At 39.1% G+C, this 21,141-nt stretch overlaps 1 protein-coding gene across 6 annotated transcripts in view; it reads left to right on the top strand.

Annotated features, from left to right (window-relative positions):
* The window catches only part of TFDP2 (transcription factor Dp-2), a 58,951-nt gene extending 48,417 nt beyond the window's left edge, over nucleotides 1–10,534 (top strand). For all 6 annotated transcript variants that reach the window (XM_075098835.1, XM_075098834.1, XM_075098836.1 and 3 more), the window contains 3 exons: nucleotides 2,104–2,270; nucleotides 8,753–8,858; nucleotides 9,744–10,534. In XM_075098835.1, the coding sequence (XP_074954936.1) occupies nucleotides 2,104–2,270; nucleotides 8,753–8,858; nucleotides 9,744–9,927 (457 nt within the window). In that variant the 3' untranslated portion in view covers nucleotides 9,928–10,534. The remainder of the gene's footprint in view (nucleotides 1–2,103; nucleotides 2,271–8,752; nucleotides 8,859–9,743) is intronic.
* The last annotated feature ends 10,607 nt before the right edge of the window (nucleotides 10,535–21,141 follow it).

Here is a 21,141-nt window from a genome sequence, read left to right as displayed (position 1 = left end):
AAAGGGACAGGAACCATACCCAAACTTTGCATATGCAGCGTTGGCCTCTGGACCTCATGTTTAGCACTGAATAATAAGAACGCAGCCCAATAGATCATTCCATAAGAACAAAAGTTGATTCTCAATAATGGCCAAAATAATGCTGGGAATTTTTAGGAAAAACAGTAAGAAATACAATGTAAAACTAGGTATGTTTAGTGCTTTTATACCTGGAGTGCTTTATGGTGTCTTGTTCTTGGAAAGAGTATAGCAAAACTGGGAGGGAGACACGGGAGGGCATCAAGAATGCCTGAAGCTATGAAAAGGCTTTCACAGAGGGAACAGATGGACTCTGTGGCCTAGAAAAGAGAGGACAGTTGATTCACAGGTGTCTATAAAACCATGGATGACATGGGGCATGTACATAGGGAACAGCTGTATACAGCTGCTTATTAAAGTTAAAATTAAGAGACATTAAGAGAAGACTACCAGGTGACGGGTTTTAGGCAAAAAGAATATATGTGGTTTTGTAACAGTTCATCTATGCAAATCATGGTGTTTGATGTGTGTGCCAAAAGTTTACGTAAGTTCAAAAAGGAGTCATGTCAAGTCCCTGAAAGAAAACCCTCCAACAGCTATTAACAGCAAAGGTAGAAGCGTAGGGACTTCCCATGTCAGAGGCTGCAGGGTGCTAAAAAGCCATACTGGAGAAATACTACTGTAAGTTTGTTTGGAAACTTGGGGAGAAGGGTGGGGGGGAGGAGTTATGCTCCTTTCTAGCATCCAGTGTTTGAGCACAACACATGGGAGGGGAAATGCAGAGCTATCAATAAATCCAGCCTTTAATCCTGTACCATGAAAGCTGAATTCAGTTATTGCTTAATTAACTACACAGCTTGCTGGTAGTTACTTGGTACAACACTGGTCTCCCATCCCCTTTTTGTGTAAAAATGGTTATGTGACTTCAGCTGCACAGGTTTAGGCAGCAGGAATGTAATCATACCCATTAAACATATAGCGATGCATCTTATTTTCCCTTTTAATATGGTTAGCTTTAAATAAATATAGCTGCATAAACCATAGGTTTTACAAGTAATACGGTATGGATCACAAAAGAAGTAATGCCTGTAACTGACAATTACACCTAGTACAAAGCATGTAGATTTCTAGATTAAAGTTTTGTGTATAGGCACAAAAGATGTAACTTTTCCAAACTTATTGGATCAGGTATAAGAAAATGAGTATTAAAACACACCTATGAAGAAAATCCACATGTGACGCGAGCTTGGAGAGCTAACGGAAGACCCACCAGTGAATTATCTTTTAAAGATCGTATCTCATGGATGAGTTGCTTTTCTAGGGATAAAGGTTTTGTCAGCAGAAAATGTGGCAATGGGATCTCTATAGCCTTATATTGTCATCCCTGGACCAATACTGTCCAGGTTTTTAATAGCCTGTGATCATAGCATAAGGCCAGTCTAGGCATTCCTGCTTTTGTTAAAGCTGTATTGAGTTTATATCACTATTTCCACATTTATATATAATGAAAAACATGTTGAGAGCCCTGCAGCAGAAATGGTACGTTGTGAACACACAGGAGACTGTTCTGACTGCTTTGCTAGCTGCATCCAAGTGCATCCAAAAAAACAAAGTTATACCAAGATAAATAGGTCAGTTCACAGGAGGAGTGTTGCACATTAGAACAGAAAGTGAAATGTAAAAGAAGCAAAACCAAAATAGCTATTTTGGTGACAGGGCTGCAGGTGACCTTTAAAAGTATTGGATTTAGTACAAATGATGAAGGTTCATGTTTAACAAGGCCTCCCTCTTCCCCTTTGAATCTGTTTAATGGGGTAGAAAATTTTAGACTTTCTTCCTGCAGTGGTTAAGTTACTTTAATTGAGAAAGTGCCATTTTAACCCCTGTAGGCATGCCAGTCACAAAAGCAGAGGAGAAAAATCATTTGCTACATTTCTTATTTTTCCTTAAGGACCCTTAAGATAATGAAGAATCCAGACACTTACCTCAGTGTGTAGAAAAAAAAAGGAAAAATAGGCAAAAAAAAAAAAAAAAAGCATAGCTGTGCATTTTCAAAACCATCTCACTATGACTTTTTACATGCAGATTTGAATACCTCTTTAATTTCGATAACACTTTTGAGATCCATGATGACAGCGAAGTGCTGAAGAGAATGGGAATGTCCTTTGGGCTTGAGGCAGGCAAATGCTCAGCTGAGGACCTAAGAACTGCGAAGTCACTGGTGCCAAAAGCTTTAGAAGGCTACATCACAGGTAAGTTAGAGTTTTAAATATCGTTCCTGATCAAATTCCTAACATTAGTTAATTGAAGCAAATTTAGTGATATTAACCTACGTAGGTACAGAACATTTGAAGATATACAGGAGCTAGTAGGGTTGGTACATAAATGAGTTGTTTTACAGTTGATTTTGGAAGGTTTCTCATAGCTGTCCTGTAACCTTAATCCACGTGGATTTATAAACAACAAACTTCTGAGTGAGCTGCGTTACGAAGGAGTTATTTCTCAAATAACTAAACTGACACCAAGAACAGATCTTCAGGGGTTAGTATTAATTTTGAATAACTGTGGACGTGTGGAGGAGCAAACTGGAGGAAGGCAGCTCTTCCCAAGTTGAGGAGGAAAAGGAAAGAAAAAGGGCATCTTGAACTGGTGCATAATCCATATGTGACCCTGCTGCGTTCGCACTTCACTTTGCCTGAGGTAGGTGAGCTCTGCTAAGAATTCTCTGTATTTCTGTCCGGGTAGACATGCTCAGTGTACTTGGTGCATGGATGGTAGGCTCCCCTGTGTCCAGTCATTTCCACATTTACTTAACGTGTGAAACAGCAATACTTAGATAAAACATATGGCCAGCAGGTGCCATCTGAGAACTGAGCTTCTCTAAATAAAGCAAGAGGCTCCAAAGAGTTCCAGGACAGGTGTCCAGTCATACTGTTTGAACACGTCACACTTAAATGGACTCAACCTAGATCTCCTTCAGCATTGCATCATTGGACTAGAGCTGCTAAAACCAGTAATCACTTCCTTCAGTTATTGCCAGACTGCATTCTTCTTGCTCTACCCAAAGATTAAACTTAGCCCAACATCTTCTCAAGTTTCTGGAGGGACTTGCTCTGTAAAGAAAGTGTTACCCAATGAATTACTGTGCATAGACCTTCAATTTTGAGGAAAGGGAGAACGAAGCTATTGCCCTGACTTCTTGACTAGCTAGACTTTGGTCTTGTTTAAACTACAGTGGTAAATAACTGTCTTTTACACAAGGAGGTTGGAAACTTAAAATATTTTACTTCATTTTTTTAAGAACTTCCCTAAAGTTGATCAATCCCTTTCTGTTGGCAACATTCAATCTTCATGTCAGGATTTTTAATTGCAGGCATTATATTAAAAATGCTATTTTGTTTTGCTAAGAAGAATATAGTTAAGTAGTCAGGAAGCTGAACATACATTTTTTAATATTGGTTTTACTATGTGAGAGAATTAAGAATGAAACAGTTTCTTAAAATTTGTGATATCAAAACCCTGCTGGATATGAATTAGAATTCAGCTACATTCACTAAAATTAATACCTTTCAAATGGCTTAACATCTCAAACTATATCAAATATGCTTATGTTTATCAACACTTGTTTGTGTTTTCCTGGTCCCCTTGTCCTGTGGGTTTTAAAACTAAGATTTTCTATTTTCATTTTGGTCAGTCTTGACATTACACACCAAGTCTTTATAAGGCTGCACTGATGCCAAAAAAAGAAGTTGAAAGACATCTTGAATTGTTCCTTCCAGCTTCATTGAACTAAAGATTATTTACCACATGATTTACCACCAATGTAAAAAAATGGAAAGGAGCAGAACCCACACCTTTTCATAGTGGTGTAGCCTTCAAGTTACTGAATTGCTCCCATGTATCAAGGAGCAAACTAAAAATTCTATTTCATTTTAAACCTGCATTAATTTATCTTCAGAGAATGGAGTTTCTTTACATTTGCAAAAAAACCTGTCGTCACACTATTTACTGAGTAAAACCAGCTTTTAAAGATTGAGCAATAAAACAGCATGTCTAAACTAGGGATTAGTAGTTCATTTTAGTTTCTTTTGAAAACAATTTACTCACACCAATGTACTGCTGGTGGGGTTTTTTACTGAAAGCATTAAAGGCAAAACAACCATGATGTTCCTGTGCAAGTAGGTAACTAGTAGTACTGTGTTTCAAAGAAACTAAACGGAAAAAAACAGATTCTAAAATTGGATATTCTTAAAGAAGGTTGTGATTAGGGTTATTTCCCAAGCAGCAGACCAGCAGCCAGAAACCTATATAGAATTTTCATCCTAAGCAATGTATTGATTTTCTTTTTTACTCAAAATGCATTGAGACAAGTAATGTACTCTTCAGACATGGGTTACATTCAGCTGTTTCAGCCCCTGAAAAAATTAGTCCAGAAGAGTTGTTACTAGAGTATGTACATTTATTTTAAAGGTTTTTTTTCTATCTGTTGCTTGCTACTTAATTACACAACACAAATCTATGGTTAAGAGTGTGAATGGTATAGTAGAGGTTTCTAATGGCAGTAACTGACAAATAAGGGAAACAAATTTAAACAGTTTGCACAATACTTGAAACACCAGCATTTGCCTGATCACATATTTTCAGTTAGGTGTAACTTCCTATTTTAACTTTGGCAGTCTTTAGACATAGTCTCTTACATTGCAAGAGCAGTGAAGTGGAAGGCTCATCACTGGTTTTTAGAATTCGTGATTACGTCCGTAGCTCTCATGATGGCACTTTTATGTACATTGGCTTCAGTTACTACTATACAAGAAAAGCAAATCAAGGTCTCTCATTTATTCACTGAGTAAATTTATTAAAATCAAGGTTAAAGTTCTCTCACACTAGCTGACTCCATGAGCTCAACTGCTGTAGAAATCAGCATCCTGTTCTAATATGTCCAGGTAGGTAAGTCATTTAACGTACAATGTTAGTTTGACCTTAGACTGATCATCTTTTTTTCCACATAATTACTGACTTCCAAACACTAACAGTAGTTTGTATTGTAATGCTTGCTAATAGGACTGGAGAGACAGTTGGAAGAATCCAAGTCTAAACCAGTTCAATGAAAGAAATTTAAAATTGACAAAAAAACCTGGTACCATCTCAGCTTTTTTTTTTTTTTTTTTTTAAAAAAGTAACTTCTAGTTGCCTTAAACATGTCAAACAATTTGCTTGGAACTGCTGGTGTTGTGTCCATCAAAACCTTATTAGTGTATTTTCTTTGCAGGAGGATAACATTTTAGCCATTCTTCAGGTGCCCTAATTTGATAAAAATAGTGTCTTCTAGGCTTTCTATAGGTTTCATCATGTTTTAGCAAAAAACTGTTGGGTTTTTTGAATACTTAAGTACTACATTGGTGTGATCCTCAGGTGTCTGACAGCCATTGAAATAAGCAGAAGCTAAGGCAATTAACACCATAAAGAAAAATATTATGTATATCTTAAATGATGTTTGTAACACATTTTTCTGTTGATTGATTGTCATAATTGGTGCAGCCTTCTAAACCTGACATGGTTGACCTTACTTTTTCTTGTTTCCCAAAAGGGAGCAAGAGTAGAGGATACGTCAACTTAACCATAGCTTACAGTAAAAGTTAACATTAAAGTGTTGCTTTAGCTAAGGCAGTGACGCAGAAGGAGTGATGGACATACACCAGACTGCACTACAGCCACAATACTTGTCAGCTTCTTACTAAGGAAGGAGCAATATTATTTCTAACACGACACTTGCACCAGCTTAAGATGGCATCCCAGGGTCACAATCCTAATTACGTTACTACCCATTTCGTCATTTTGACAGAGTTACTTTCCTCAGCCTCCTCATGAGCTGGTTCGGGGTACTGAACTGCAGGCTTTTTATCTGGCAGAGGAGTTTCTGACAATTCAGCATGCAAAGCTCTAGCTAAGGGCTCAAACCAGAACAGTCCAAGTGTAAAGGAGGGAGTGAGATTGCTGGGTGAACAGAAATACATCACTCACTGAGACAAGCATAAACTCTTGTAGAATCATATCCAGAGTACCATCTTGTACCTTTTAAGTCATGCATATACTGCAGGCAGATAATGCAAAAACCAAGTCCTGCCTCTGTCATTTGAGTCCTTGCTCCTAGAAAAGACACTACAGATAAAAAAAGCAGGAAATAAAAATTCTGAGGCACTAGTAGTTGTGGTAACACCATCCCACCTCTATGTATCCCACTAAGGCAGTGGGCAGAGACAGTGGTGCAGTTTAGGACCACTAGATTACAACGCTACTTTATTCTTCCCTGCATGAAAAAAGTGCTCTGCGATCTACCTGCGTAACAAGCCTTGGCTGGAGTTGGAACTGAAGAGATAGGAGTATGCATTGAATGAATGAGCTTGTTCAGCTAGCAACAATAATCCTATACAGGCTTCTACTAAAGGCTACTGAGGGTATTCCTCTAGAGCTGTCTGATGTAAAGTGCAATTTTCTACCAAGTATATCTCCTGTGAGATATGCCTGGTTCATAATAAGGTCTTAGATTGGACTGTACCACCTTGGGAAGCTGCTTCATGAGTCTAGCTATTAGCAATTTATCCACTCTGCTAGAAGTAGCAAGTCTTCTCATTGTAGGCAGGCTTTGATTTTGACAGTCCTTGCAAGACAGGAAATGGCTTCTTAAACTCTCCATCTTTCACAAACTTACTCTTTCCCCTGACTTGTGAAAGCCCACTGGAAAGTAGAATTTAGAAATATAAGGCAACGAAAGCACAAGGCAGGGATATGCATCTATGAACCTTCTTTCTGCCTTATGCGTAAAATCCGTACTTCACCTTGCTCTTCAAAAAGAAAAGCTAACTAGCATTTATCCCAAAACATCAATAAAATGCACAATTACTAGCAACGACTTGTTATTATTGGAATATTAATAGTGGACACACAGGTACGCCCCTTCAAAAGGCCAGGAAACAACACTGTGATACATCTCTAATCTACTTTATTAATCTAAGTACAATGCAGTCATTCCAAATGGTTCGGCCTCCTCTTGCAAAAGACTGGGGGAGACTGTCAGAACATGTTCTCCCTAAAAATGAATCTGCTTTTAGGGCAATTTTAATGAAAACCACCCAGCTATGTCCATATTCACCGATTCTCATCCATTCTGTCCTCATTGATCACCCTAAAGCTGTCACTTACTTATGAATGTTTTCTGTCATGTTCCAAAGACTCTGCTGGCAGGAACAACCTTGCTAGCATTGCTTTGTAACATGCCATTTAAATGCCTCGCTGCTAACAAGTCTCCACAGCACAAAACAAGGTAACCTGAACCCCAGTGGATGGTGAGTCAATTTATGTGGCTGTGAGAACCTGCTTAAAGCAGTCCCTGTGCTAGGCAGTACGCTGCCAAATCTCAGGGGGCCAAGGCTTAACAAGAACACAGGACAAATGAGAAAGCGTACTTAACAAACACAGTTATTCCTCTTATCTGCTATTATAAATATATAGAAAAATTCTAGATAAAATATGGATAGCACGATCCCATTTTACTGCCATCGTGCTGTACAGAACAAAGGTTTGATTAAGCATAGAAAATAATAGTAAGGACTGTAACTCCTGGTTTAAGGCATCCAGCTGGAACCTCATGCAAGCACCATGAAGAACTAAACAGTCCTGATAACACAAAGTTAAAATAAAGTTGAGCTGGAATCTGGGCAGGTCAATAGAAACACCTTATCTGAGAAACAAACTAAAAACAACCCCCCACCCCCCCCACCAAAAAAAAAAAAATTCCCCTAAGCGTACTTGGGTCACTGGACTTGTTTTGCTGACTTGCTTGGCAGAAATGTGCGTAACAGGCATTACCTGTCAGGGCATTTGAAAACAAGTACTATGCGGGTTGTAAGTAAACCATTCATGTCCCTCAGAGGGCATTTAACACATTACCTCAAGGAATTCAGCATTGTTGCAAGACCATTTTAATCCTAAAATTTCCTATCCCGAGGGAGGAGACTGCCTTGCACAGCACACATGCAGCATACACCAGGCTCTTTCATACTTTTGGCACTAGACCTTTGACATGGTCTATTCATGCGCAGAGCCGACTGTCTTCTCTGTCCGGTGTCAGAATGGATCAGGAGGCTGCGTTACAGCCAGCTGTGAGACCACCAAGATGAAACTGCCTTTGGTCATCAGCACACACACAACTGAAACGCATGCTGCCGTGACGGCTTCATGCAGTATCTCCAGTCCTGACAAGTACAGGTCCCATTTATACCTTCACCAAGCACAACAGCAAAGGCACTTAGAGCTGTTGGGGCATGTGACAGGTCACTCTGTAGCAGCAAGTTTCCACAGGGACTCCAAAACTCTATTTCAGGTACCTGTGATTGCGTACGGCTACTAGCTGGGGTCATCTGCAGCGTGAATTCTCTTCAGACAGAGGGAAAAAAATTCATAGAAATAGCCACAGTTATGAGTGTGAGGGAGTGCAAGGCTTGAGTGCATCCACAAACACTGTGGGGGTGGAGGGGTATATACACACACACGTACACATATATAAAATTTCATCTTGATTAAACAGGACTCATCTACAGTACAAAATTAACTCAAGCTCCTGGTACCTTCTTTTCTAAACTAAGGAATCCTAACTGCAAAAAGACTGCAAAGTTTGATTGTAAAAGAAAGAAAAAATTTAAGTACCTATCATAAATACAGTTGTGCTCTCTTCTAGATATGTCTGAAGGACTTTCATGGATAAATCAAGGCTTACTTTCAAGTTCAGCACAAGCAGTTTCACATTTAGAGGTAGCAGGAGGCACTTCTGATGCTAAAGCAAGGTAAAGAAAAAAAATCTTTTATTCAAGGATAGTGATACATGATTTGTGGTACTTTCAGTAACCTCTAATTCTTACCATTTACATGCAGGAAACATTTTCTATTATGGGTGACTTCTGATTGTGAAAAAGTCCTTATTCTGTGTTCCTTGATAATTATACTTGAAAGGTCAAATCAGCATGCTTTGAATTTTGAACACAGTAGCTATTTTGTGTCTATGTTTCAAAATAATAGAATCACTTCCAAGCCCTTATTATAAGGACAGAGTTTTCCTGATTAACCTTTAATTCCTGCCCGGGCATGGCCTACAAATAGGTAATTGCATGTGGAAAAAAGCCTTGTAACACTTCTGAAGAATACAAAAGAATGTTCAGTGTATAAATGTACTACTGCTTTAGCTCTCATGAAAGAAGTGTAGTCCACACAGTCTAATCATAATTTTAAATTAAAAACCAACCAACAACCACCACCACAAACCCAATCCAAAAATTACCTCAACCACCATACTTTGCTTGGAGGTTACCTGTACCTTAAAAAACTGGAAGGAGGGATTATTCTGGAACAGGCTCTTCCTCATGACATTTTCATATTGCAAACATTTCTGTGTATGGACAACTATGATGGATTTATTCTTCTTTAAGCTTTCTTCAGCTTGAGCAATTCCACTAGTTGGTTATGGAAAAAAAAAAGCCACCCAATAGTGTTTTTCATGCAACAATCCAATATTTTAGTAGTTTTCCTAATTATTAGCTGTGTTAAATGTAAAGTTTTTGGATTTTACCTTGTTAGTAGCATTTCTTTAACTAAAGGAAAAGCTGAGGCCCAAAAGAACGCTTAAAACTTCATGAGAAATCATCTAAACTTTGACATTTCTGTTGTTTTGATAGTGAGAATCCAGGGTTGTGTTTGGATGCTGAAGTGGCCTTAGCAACTGGGCAGTTTCTTGCCCCTAGCAGCCAACAGTCCAGCAGCGCAACGTCACGCTACTCTGAATCACGGGGAGAAACTCCATGCTCATTCAATGATGAAGATGAAGAAGATGAAGATGAAGATTCTTCCTCCCCAGAATAAGGACAGTAGAAAATGGAATACACAAAATGCTGCTCAAAAAATATTCTTAATAGGAGCTCCTGTTTGGATTTTACTTGTTTCTTGCCTTGGTTTGCACTGTGTTCAGTGAAGTAAAATGTGAAGTGAAACTTCAAAACAAATTCATCCACAGCTGAAATTTAAACCTTTTTGTAACCGAACACAGTGTGACATGCAGACGTCTGCAGAGCGAAATGGGTTTTATCAACTATAACCAAGGAAGAGAACAAAGTCCCTGGAGATTCAGCAAAGTAAACATCAAGTTCACATTTTCCATTTTGGGACATTCTGTCTCAAGTCTCTGTCTTCCCCTTATCTTTACCAGATGGAGAAGAACACAGAGTCAGTCAACAAATGCCAATTCTCGCATCGTCGTTTGGCTGTGCTACCTTTAGAAAATGGGGGAGAGAGCACGCGCGAATGCGCGAAAATGGCTATTTAAAACTATCTTATATGAAAATTGTTCTAGGGAAAAGGGGCTGTTAGAATGTTTGCTTTTTTTCTGTTCAACTTGCTGTATAGAAGATTCTTAAAGTAATATAAATTGCAAGTGATTAAATGAATCTTGAAATAGTTTAAATCCATTTTAGATACTCTAAAAGTAACAATGGTATGTCTCTTTTGAAAGGTTCATATGTTCATTTATACTGCAGACCTAATTTATTATAAATAAGTGATTATTCTTAGCCGTTATTAAATAGTCAGGATAAAGGCAGTATTCTCTGCACCAGCTTTTTTCAAGGAAAAAAAGTTTAAAAATTGTATTTCTAGATTATAGTGTATCCAGTATAGCTTCTCCTTTACTGTTCTAACTTTATAATCCCTTTGATTTTATAGCATGTGTTGGGTTTTTTTAAAAAAAAGGCCTCTCTGTTAAGGATCTCAGGCAGCATGTTTTCAAGGCAGTATTTTCAAATTCAGGGTGGGCAGGTCACATAACTTTTAAAGTTATAAGTTGAGGTTCTTAGGAAAAAAATTAAATTTCAGTGACACATCATTTCACGTTTTGCATTCTAGTCAGCTTGGATGTTGGTAGACTAACTTTCTTAAAATGAACTTCTGTTGCACTCAACTTGATGCGCCTTTGAGAAATAGTATCAAACCACTTCTTAAAATAATTCATGGCTAAAATTTACACAACATGAATCTCACTTTAACAGTTAAATTAGACTTGCAACAGGAGGCTCCGTGTTCTATAGTTAACATCACATCACAACTTTTTAAAATAAAACTTGAATAACAGAGCAAAATACACCGTAGATGTACTCTTCCCATGGTGTTCTAACATCGAGTATTTTAACTAGTCTTGAAGTTAACTGTTTTTAATTAGGTAAATCCAGTTTAAGAGAGTGTTATTTCTTTTTAGTTTTTAAACTGTCTGTAAATAGTTGACCTGTTTCTAAGTACAGCGTACTACCTGTCAGAGCTCTGTTATTTAGTTACAAGATTAGGCAGCTTGTAATACTGTTGTTTGCTTGAGCAATGGCAGCAAACTGGATCCTGTGGCTGCTGTGACCATGACTCTAGCACAGTGTGGGGTATGTCCACATGATCTTTTACAGACAGACCTGCATGGAAGGAACACGATCCAAAAACACCCAGCCTGAGCTAGTGAGATAAACCGAGGCTCCAGCTGAAAAGCCACCTGGCTGTTGTACGGCAGTTAGCACACGGCTAGCTACATACAGGACAGGTAAAACTGCGAGGAGTGTACAAGCACACCTGCATGTTTGCATTAAAAACTTAGAAACCTTTCACAGAGAGTTGGAATGCCTGCATTTGAGGTACAGTTAGGGCAGCACCATTATTTAGGTAGAGGTCTTGACTGAGCAAGTAGAGCTATCTAGCTTACACAAATGAGTTGCAAATGCACAAACTATATGCCTACCATGTTATCCACCCTCTGAGCAAGACTGTTACGACTGTCCTGTGCTCATGGCTCACAGGCAACAGCAGACACCACCTCACTTCAACCAAATCTGCATCACTACCTCTATATGAAGAAAAGCTTTACAAATACAAAATAATATTCTTGCTGAGAGAGTCCATGCACTTGGCCGAAGTGGCTCACTTTTGAAATAACAGGAGGAGAAGGTAACAAGGCACTCTGGTCATACTACTATGGAACTGTCAGCTTCATGAATGACCTTTCATTTATACAGATAATTGGTGTTATTCTGAAAAAACCATTGTTCTTTCAAAAACTGTCCCATCAGTCAGCTTTCATTGGAGAGGGCGGATCAGAGATACGGGATACATGCAGGATCCTAAGGAAATCTTAAAGAGGGCAACATTTTATAAAGTTATTATTCTCCCTTCCCCCAGTACATATGGGGCACATTTAACATTACACCTTCTTCATGTTTCCCACTCAAGATCTGTGTGAAAAGAAAAACCAGCTGAACACTAGTCAATTGCTAAAGAGGAGCACTTTGAACTATAAGAACCTGGCAAAAAAAGGCTTCCTGCCCAGAAATGGAATGTATTTTATTAGCAGTCAGTGTGCTTTCTCTTTAAAGGAGGAAGATCTCCAGCGATATCTTCCTTCCATTGGTGTCCACATCAAAGCAGCAGACTGCACCGCTACTTGCTTTCTGGCAAACTTCAAGCTATCAACTTCTTTGTTTTTTAAAAAAAGTAAATAATAATCTAGGAGCACATAACATTTATTTAGACAGTTGAACCAAGACTTTAAAAGTAATTTTCCCTGAACTAGTTGAATATAAAGGACAAAACAAGTTAGAACATTTAGAAGAGACTTCAAAAGGAAATTCTTTCCTTGGGACTCTTTGTGCCAAGTTCCAGCCAAGGATGAAGTTCAACTAAAGCACTGCAGTCTTGTGGTTACACTAAAGTCTGGGAACTAGGAGAATTTTGGGCCTTTTCCAGCCATAGTCACTCACATATGATCCCAGGCAAGCGTTTCAGTCATTCTTGTTGATCTTAACTGACACATTTAAAATTAAAAAAAATAAAATAAAAAAAAACACACAAAAAAAACAAACCACAAACATAAAACATGCACAAACCAAAACAGGTAAATGCAGGACCTCACAAATGCAGCTGTTGCATCTGAATTGAGCTCTGAGTAATTATGAGTAACAGGGGATTGAGAATGTTAAGCAACTGCACCGCTCCCACTGAGCTAATGGCAGGAGGTGTGCTCTGTTGCTTTAACACGCAGGCCTTCCTGCCCCCGAAAGCCAGCAGCAGATGCTCTGCAGAAAGGAATGGTCATTGGCAAGACTGGTTTTCCCATCTTCTATTCAGTTACCCTCATCCTCGCCTGTCTCGTGCAATGCCCTTGACATTCATTGGTATGAAACAAGTAACAACTGGTACTAGATGGTATCTCTTATATGACAAAGTTAACATTTAAGTTCTCAGGCGTGACATGTTTCTGTGTCTTGGAACACTATTTCTTGGTTATATATTCAGAAGGCACTTGGCTGCAAGCAATATAATGCTGTGTGTAAATGCTTTTATATAGAGCAGTAAACAACTTTATTTCTGGACAAACTTTATGGTGCCTGAAAATCTAAATTTGACTTGAAAAACTTGTCAGCACCACAAACTAGAGTCAAAAATATGAGTGGGAGACAGCATTTTTCTATTATGTGGAAATCTGACATAATGCTTGTGGATTTTGTTTTTTTAAATCTTATTAAGGTGTGCCAGTCTTCTCATTTCAACACTGGAATTAATGACAACAATCCATCTAATCTAAGAAAGCATGTATATTAAGTAAAGACTAAAGCAAATGATACCGGTTTTACTGAAGGTATGATTTTAACTTTATTAAACCTAGTACAAGCCACACTGTAGATATTTCCATTTTGGTCAAGGGCTTTGTTTATTTTTTTAAACTACAGCCTGCAAATACTCCTAATCCTTTTGAGCTGCTGGAAATTGTAGAGTACACAGAATAGCTGCAGAAGGACTTCTGCTGATCAACTAAGTCAGCCCGAAGTAACATTATGTAAAAAGGCCTAATAACCAAATTTTAATCCTTTTTGGTTTTTTAAAACAAAAACAAACCCCTCAAGTTCGTACATAAAATGATGCTTGATTTTAGAATTCCAGTTAAGGTTTTAAATGTCAAGTGCCTTTTCTTCTGACCATACCCACCATTTTAATTCAAGAGCATGGCTGAAACTTAGTCACGTTTGAACACCAGGCAATACTCATTTTTATCATTAACTGGCTCTTTTCAGCTGAAAATAACCCAGGCAGTTTATCGAGAAGACTTTCCTTTTAGCAAGCTAAAGGCGTTTGAGTTTTGGATTCATTTAAAAACAAAGCAAGTAACCACAGGGTATAGGATATAGTAAACAAACCAAGTTATCATCTGACTGACCCACCTAATTTATATCTTTTATTAGAAGAGTCTCTCAGGAACGTAAGTATTTTAAATAACCAGATAGGATGAAGGTGGGAAAAGACTATATGAGCTTTTTAAATTTTTTATTTAAAAAATTCTAGTAATATCCATACGATGAGGTGACATCCTTCTGCTTACTACAAGCTTAAATTAAAGAAGTGCTGCAGCTGAGTTATGCCAAGGCCTGGTATATTTTATGGCTGAAGGCGTAACAGTGCCTGTGGCAGCAGCATTGCTGATGACCAAGGCAGAGGCTAAGGACTACTGGTGTGTTTACTGAGTTTTTGTTCTTTAAAATAGGCCACTTCTTGAATTCTAACCTATGTCTAGAAGTAATATGCCAGTAAATCATGTGCAATTTCTGATTATCACACACCTGCCCTTGCAAGCATGTGTTAACAGCTCTAAATACTTAATTTTCTGCTGGCAGATGTTCACATAACCAAATCCCAGTACCATGAAACTCCTGGAACTCTCATTCCTTAGACTTAACTAAGTTCCCAAATCAGATTATCTCTTTCCCACTTAGCTGTTAGAAGTTAGCCTGGTTTTTTAAGAGGCTGTGAGCAACTGTTCTCCCCTGGAGCCAGGTCTATTGCCAAAAGAATCCGCACACCCAATGTTACAGTTTATCATTCCTTCTGCGAAGTATTGCTACCATTTCAGGCCACTGTAGAGCTGCTCACACAAGTACCTCCTAGCTCGTTCCATCTAATTACCTGAGCTGGCACCCATGGATACCTGACCCAGTGCCCACGAGGTGAGGGAATGCACATAAAAGCAGTCCCACACTAACAACTGAAGGGGCTGTTTATCACAGCTGTTTAGAGAGTCCATATTCATGCTACATCTTTCATACTTCTGCCTTGTCTGGCCTACCCCAAAGATCAGCCAAAACCAAAATGTTTTCTTTCTGCTTACATCATTTTGACAGTACCCAAGAACCCAACATTTACAATATCCACCTCAGCTGCAGGACCCCAAAAATCCTTGCTTGAAATTGGGCAGAAGAAACATCTGAGATCTAACCATCCAAATCCCAGGAGAAAGCCTCCCACTTAGGAACAATATGAAGCAAATGAATACATTTATTTTTCCTTTCTCCAACAAGAAAAGCAGGCTGACCTGGATCAGATAATTCCAAGCAGGGACAGGAACAGGAGCCCAGACTTGCATTTCTTCTTAGTATCCTGTACTTAGAACAAGTGGCAACCACTTAATCTTCTGACTTCTCTAAATGTCATTCTTAAATACTTAATGCTCTCCAGGTGTAGGCGCTCTAGATACATGAACACCATGGGACAGCAGGAAACAGCTATGTAAAGTTTAAATCCAGTTGTGGATGTAAACCACACTCATCTATGCAGTACACAGAACACTTTTTCCAAGACAAAATGGGTTTTCAACAGTGACTTGGTTTTAGCCTACTCTCATTATCCAGGCTGAGTGAAACAGGGAAATTAATCCCTAGCACTGTCTGCTTCTTGTGCCGTCCATGAAGCAGCAACGGCACACCTGTGAGACCAAGGCCATCGAAGGAAAAACGCCACCACATATCTGTAGCCCTTCTTGAAATTTTTAGGTCACATAACAATTATTCTGAACAGCTGCAAAAGTTAAAACACTGACCAGAAATGGTTTAGTCCACAAAATCAGTCTCCCTTTTTTTGGTGGGTTTGTTAAATCCCTCATATAACTTTAACAATTAGTAGATTGGTTGCACTAGTGCAGGGGTTAAGTGGGTCTCCCAGAATTGCCCTAGGAAGACACCAGCTGAATCACAACCCGTCACACAAGTTTCTGGCACATTCCCTTGTCTCTAAAGCCAGGCTGTATATAGGAAAAATACTTCCAAGAAGTATATGCAAATGTTATGACACTGTATCTCACAAGCACCTACTGTGAAATAATTAATCCTACTTTGAACAAACCTGTAAGAACTAGGATCATCCTCGTTCCTCAGGTCCTGGCTGCAACTAATGCCCCGGGACCAAGGCACCGACCTTTGTACCTGCCTATCCTGCCTCGCACCGGGAGTAACTAGCCAGCAAGTACAGGCACAGTTTTACAACAGCACATGTCTGTTGGCACTCCTTAGATGATCTGGCAATAGATCAGTCCCCTGGCAATGACTTAATGCTGACGTACGCAGCAACCAACATTATGGAGCTGCTGCAACATGAAGTAGGTGATAAGGCAGGTCCATCCATCCCCCCGTTTACAGTAGCACTTGTTAATAGCTACTATATTCTACATGGAAGTAAGTCGCAGAGACACTTCCTTTTTATGTTCAAAATGCAGAAACCACTTGAAAGTCCATTAACTTTTAAATAAGACTTTTTTTGTTGTTGTTGTTAATGAATGAGGCCAGCTATTTTATGACTTCTTTCAATGCTGAATTCAAAGGTGGATTCATAAACGTGGTGGGCAGGAAGAAAAGCACTGACAAATCCAGTTTATGAGGATGCTAACGATATGGGATTTGAAGTTTTAATTACTTTTTTAATCCACTTTTCTTACTCGCCCCCTCCCCCCACATCTATATCGGCTGTATTGGCCTAAAGCGTCACACGCTTTGGCAGAAATTTTTCTCCCGTTTCTTGTGCTAAACTCCTGTGTCTTTGGCAAAGTCCAAGTAGCCCATTCAGCTCAAACAATTTGCTGTGTATTTTTGAATTCCCCATAGATTGCTTTCTTTCCAAATACCTTTAAATTATAAAGTTTTATTTTTGCAGAAAGACTGCTATTAAGCTATGCTGATTTTTTTGTCCTGATCAAATAGTGTTAATTTCTACTACCACATTGTATGTGGCTAGGAGTAGTGTAAAAAAGAATGTGGTAGTATTATGTGTACTTTAAACACTGACAAAGATATAAAGAAAAATACATATACAAAGTTTTACTTTCCTAATAGGAACACTGGCATTAGCAAATAGTATATTTGAACCAATAGGAAATATTACTTTGCAGTAGCAAACACTTTGTAAATAAAAACTTGTTATTTTTTTAATGGAAATTTTATAGAAGAAGCTATTTCTGTATACTCAATTGATCCCATGTTTACTGAAAATGCTGCAACTGGGAATTGTACGTTGCAAAACAGGGGTTTGGAGCAGCCAAGTCTGAAGTGAAAACTGTACGCTTTGGAGAAAAACGTCCAGTCGTCTGTGAACAGGAATGTAAAGCTTAACTGTAGAAGAACTGAATAAAATAATTTAAAGGCAACAGGATTGGGCTTGTTTTTGAGAAAAACATGGAAAAAAGTTGCTCCAGGTTGATGTTGACAGTACATGTACCTCATTTAAATCAAAAATAAAAAAAGGAAACCTCCTACTTTAGCGTCCAGGAAATATTGCATCCTTTGGTGTTTTGGAAATACAGAAATCGAGCAATTGTGGCCTCAATGGTTACTTTACCATTCAGAGAAACTTAGTATGTTGTCATCCAGGGAAAGATGCCAGATTTCTGAAATTGTTACGTTTTGACAAAGTAACTCAAAAGCTTTCGGCATGTTACCGCCCCCGTCACAACAAGACCTGCACCTAACCTGTACCCAAGGGAAGGCCTCAGAAACAACCATCTATTTCTGTGTCACACTGAATGCATGTTTCACACTGACTTCTTCATTCTGCTTTCTTAAAAGCATTACGTTTTTCTATTTAACAGCGAAGCCTGCCCGGAAGGAACTCAGTGTGTTCTCCTCAGCAGCCTGTATTCCTGCTCTCTGCGTGCTACCCTTGTGGCTCAGGCTAAACTCTTAATCCTGTGGACACCCTTCAAACATCTATAGGCTCTGAATATATATCCTTCCAACCCCCTTCCCATATTTTGTTAGCAAGAAGCCAAATGGTAAGACTTTAGGGAGCATTAAATACAGTCCCTTTTCATCACCTGTGTTGGTTTTCCAACTCCACCAAATACAAAAACACCAAGTAATTTCACAGCGCGTGTTTTTCCGCACATGCACAGAAGACCCGTGACTCAAACCAGCTGAAAGTAAAGGTTAAAAGACAATAGGAAAAGACTTTGCAAAACTGTAAATTCATTCTTGTGTAATAAGTAGAAACTCTAGCACAGACCCCTTTCATTTAAAATGCGTTGGCATATTTGGGAAGGCATTTTTCATTAGTAGATTTGGCAGACTCCAGTTAGCCCCAAATAACTAGCTAAAAACTCCTGTTGTGTGTTTTTATGGGCAAGAAATACAACTGAAGAAACGAGAGGGTACAGTCTTTATCTCAGTAATAAAGACATTGCTTATTTTTAAAAAAAAAAAAAGGTCTAAAATTCTGCACCTCCTTTTCTGTCAGTGCTACATAAGTTGCTACCAGAAGGATTCTGGAACATAAAACTAAAGGTGAAGCTGGTTGGAATAAATACACTCCTCTAAAGAAGCTAAAAGGACAGGGTTTTGCTGTAAGCTACTTTATTTCTTTGTGCCATGTTTTCACCTGGGGATCTGCCCTGCCAAAAACCCAACAGAGGGACTGAGAGAAGGTTAAAGCATAAAAGCCCTTTTACTCTTCTAAGAAAGAAGTACTCGGCATGGTTCTCTGAGAACGGAGAAGTCTGCAAATAGCTCTCTCTGAAATTACGAATGCTTTTGGTGAGGATTTCTTTGACTGTCCAATAAGATAGCATCATACAAACTGTTTTATATTTTTCTTCACATAAATCTGTATGTTTTCTGAAAAAAGGAATCAAGCAGTGGTAACTGCTGCAGCATTAAGGTGCTCTGAGCTAACAATAACAACAGAAACATTAAGACAACAACAAACCTTTTCTTTGGTTAAAAGAAAAATAGTCTTTAAAATTGTATTTTGCTGAATTACACACATTCTCTTAGAAAGCAAAAAGATCTCAAAACATTCAGGGAAACCAGAAAAAGAAAACCACCAAATATGTGTAGGTTTATTATTCATTAAACTTTGTCTCAACCCCAAGTGTAGGATAGGAGATAAATTTGAACAATACTTCATTGTGGAAGCCCGCTGTCACGAGTAATGTCCCTGACTGCGTGTGACTCGTGTAGGTTGCTCCTCAACACGGTTCCGCTCTGCAGCGCCCGTCCTCCGTCTGCCTGGAGAACCACAGAGCTCTTGGGGTCCTACTTAACATCAAATTCCTATTCCATTGCTCCTACTGTCGATCATTTAAAAGGCTCAAAAATCTAACGTCACTGGGATGGTCTCCTTGCTGAAACTACTCTTCAAGAGTAACAAAACACAAGAAACTGTTCCTATACAGTTCACAGGATAACCAGCACTTCTCATCTGTCACAATGCTTTAAACAAGTCTGTCACGCTGCAAAAAATGAAGTTGTGAAGGATTTGCATTCCAGGCCATTGGTTCTTACAGCTGCCACCTAGACAACCCCGTTGCAGGCTTGATTTTGTTACATTTCGAGAATCCCTCACCAGTCATTCAGAGAACTCTCAGATCCACAAACCGTAACTGAAAGCCACTGCCCCAGGCATGGCAGAGGAGGAGGTGACGTATAAAGCCTGCAACAATGAGATGACATCAAAAGGAAGAAGTACTGGCGAACAGAAGGGTTTGTGCTCTTCCCACGTAAGGCGGCAGAGCTACAAAATGGCGAAGTTACCTAAGCACCGTTGTTTTACAATGCATGAAACCATGAAAGCAACACTGCTTTGGTTGAAACGATCTGTGCTAACCCAAGTTTTCGTCATCTTCATGTTAAAGTCCAGATTATACAGCAATAACAATACACAAATATTACATTTAATTAATCTATCGCCATTAATGAAACATTAGTTTTGAAATATTAAATAACAAAATTAAGTCAAATCCTGTTTAATACTATATTATGTAAAAAGCAGTGCAGACTACATTTTTACAGCAGCTGCTAGCAAAACAAGGTAGCTATTTTTAATAAATAAGCACCACAAAGTGGTAAATTTCTTGGCACATTTAGGAGTTACAAAAACATTTCAAATGAGTAAACCGTGTGGATGATGGGAAAATGTGCTAGCATTTACCTGTGTACAATTTAAGCCTCCGGCTTTCCAGAATGAAATTAAACAGCATTCAGAGCTCTCAGTAACAGGACTAGGTTGAGGGCAGGGAAAAAAACAAGTTACTGCAAGGTAAGGAAGGGCGTGAACTCACCACAAATAGCGCGCACACTGTAATCGCCCAGGTTGCACCCCACAGAAAGCTCCTCTGTGGTAAAGGTGGGATTTTTTTTTTAAGGGGGGGGCCAGGGAAAACTGGGGCTTCCACAGTTGCCAGCATGTTTTAAGACCACACCTTAGTTCTTAGCGTCAGAAAAAGAGGTGTTTGCATGCTCATGTATTTTGTTAAGAGACAGTTACCGTGCTTTAAAGCTACTGTTGCAGAATGGCAAGTTATGACCAGACCAACCATTTTATTCTCCTTTCCAAAAATCTGTATCACTCTCTTTAGGATATATCCTAGATTTGTTAAGTTCCCATATTTGCTTCTGTCTGTTTTTGTTCCTCTTTCAGTGATACAGGAATAACAGCTCACCAGCTCAGCCTGCTCTTAAACTACAAGAGGACGTCCGAGCTCTCGTGCACCGGGGGGATGCAGGCTCACAGGCCCCCCTGCCCCCGACAGAGCAAGGTCCAGCACAGCACGTGCTGCAAGCAAAGAACTCTGGGCAGACTTACTATGGCAAAAGAGACGCATTAAGGCATAACAGGCTGCTGACCTCAGGAAAGCCAGACATCTACATCATACTTCGAACACACGGGGCAACGTGATGCCACCTACCACTGCCTTGGCACTTCCGAAGGTGGTTTTGCGCTCATTTCCCCAAAAGCAGTCGC

Source organism: Phalacrocorax aristotelis, chromosome 7 (genome assembly GCF_949628215.1).
Source record: "Phalacrocorax aristotelis chromosome 7, bGulAri2.1, whole genome shotgun sequence".
Classification (NCBI taxonomy): domain Eukaryota; kingdom Metazoa; phylum Chordata; class Aves; order Suliformes; family Phalacrocoracidae; genus Phalacrocorax; species Phalacrocorax aristotelis.
This window is presented reverse-complemented; position numbering and strand designations above follow the sequence as displayed.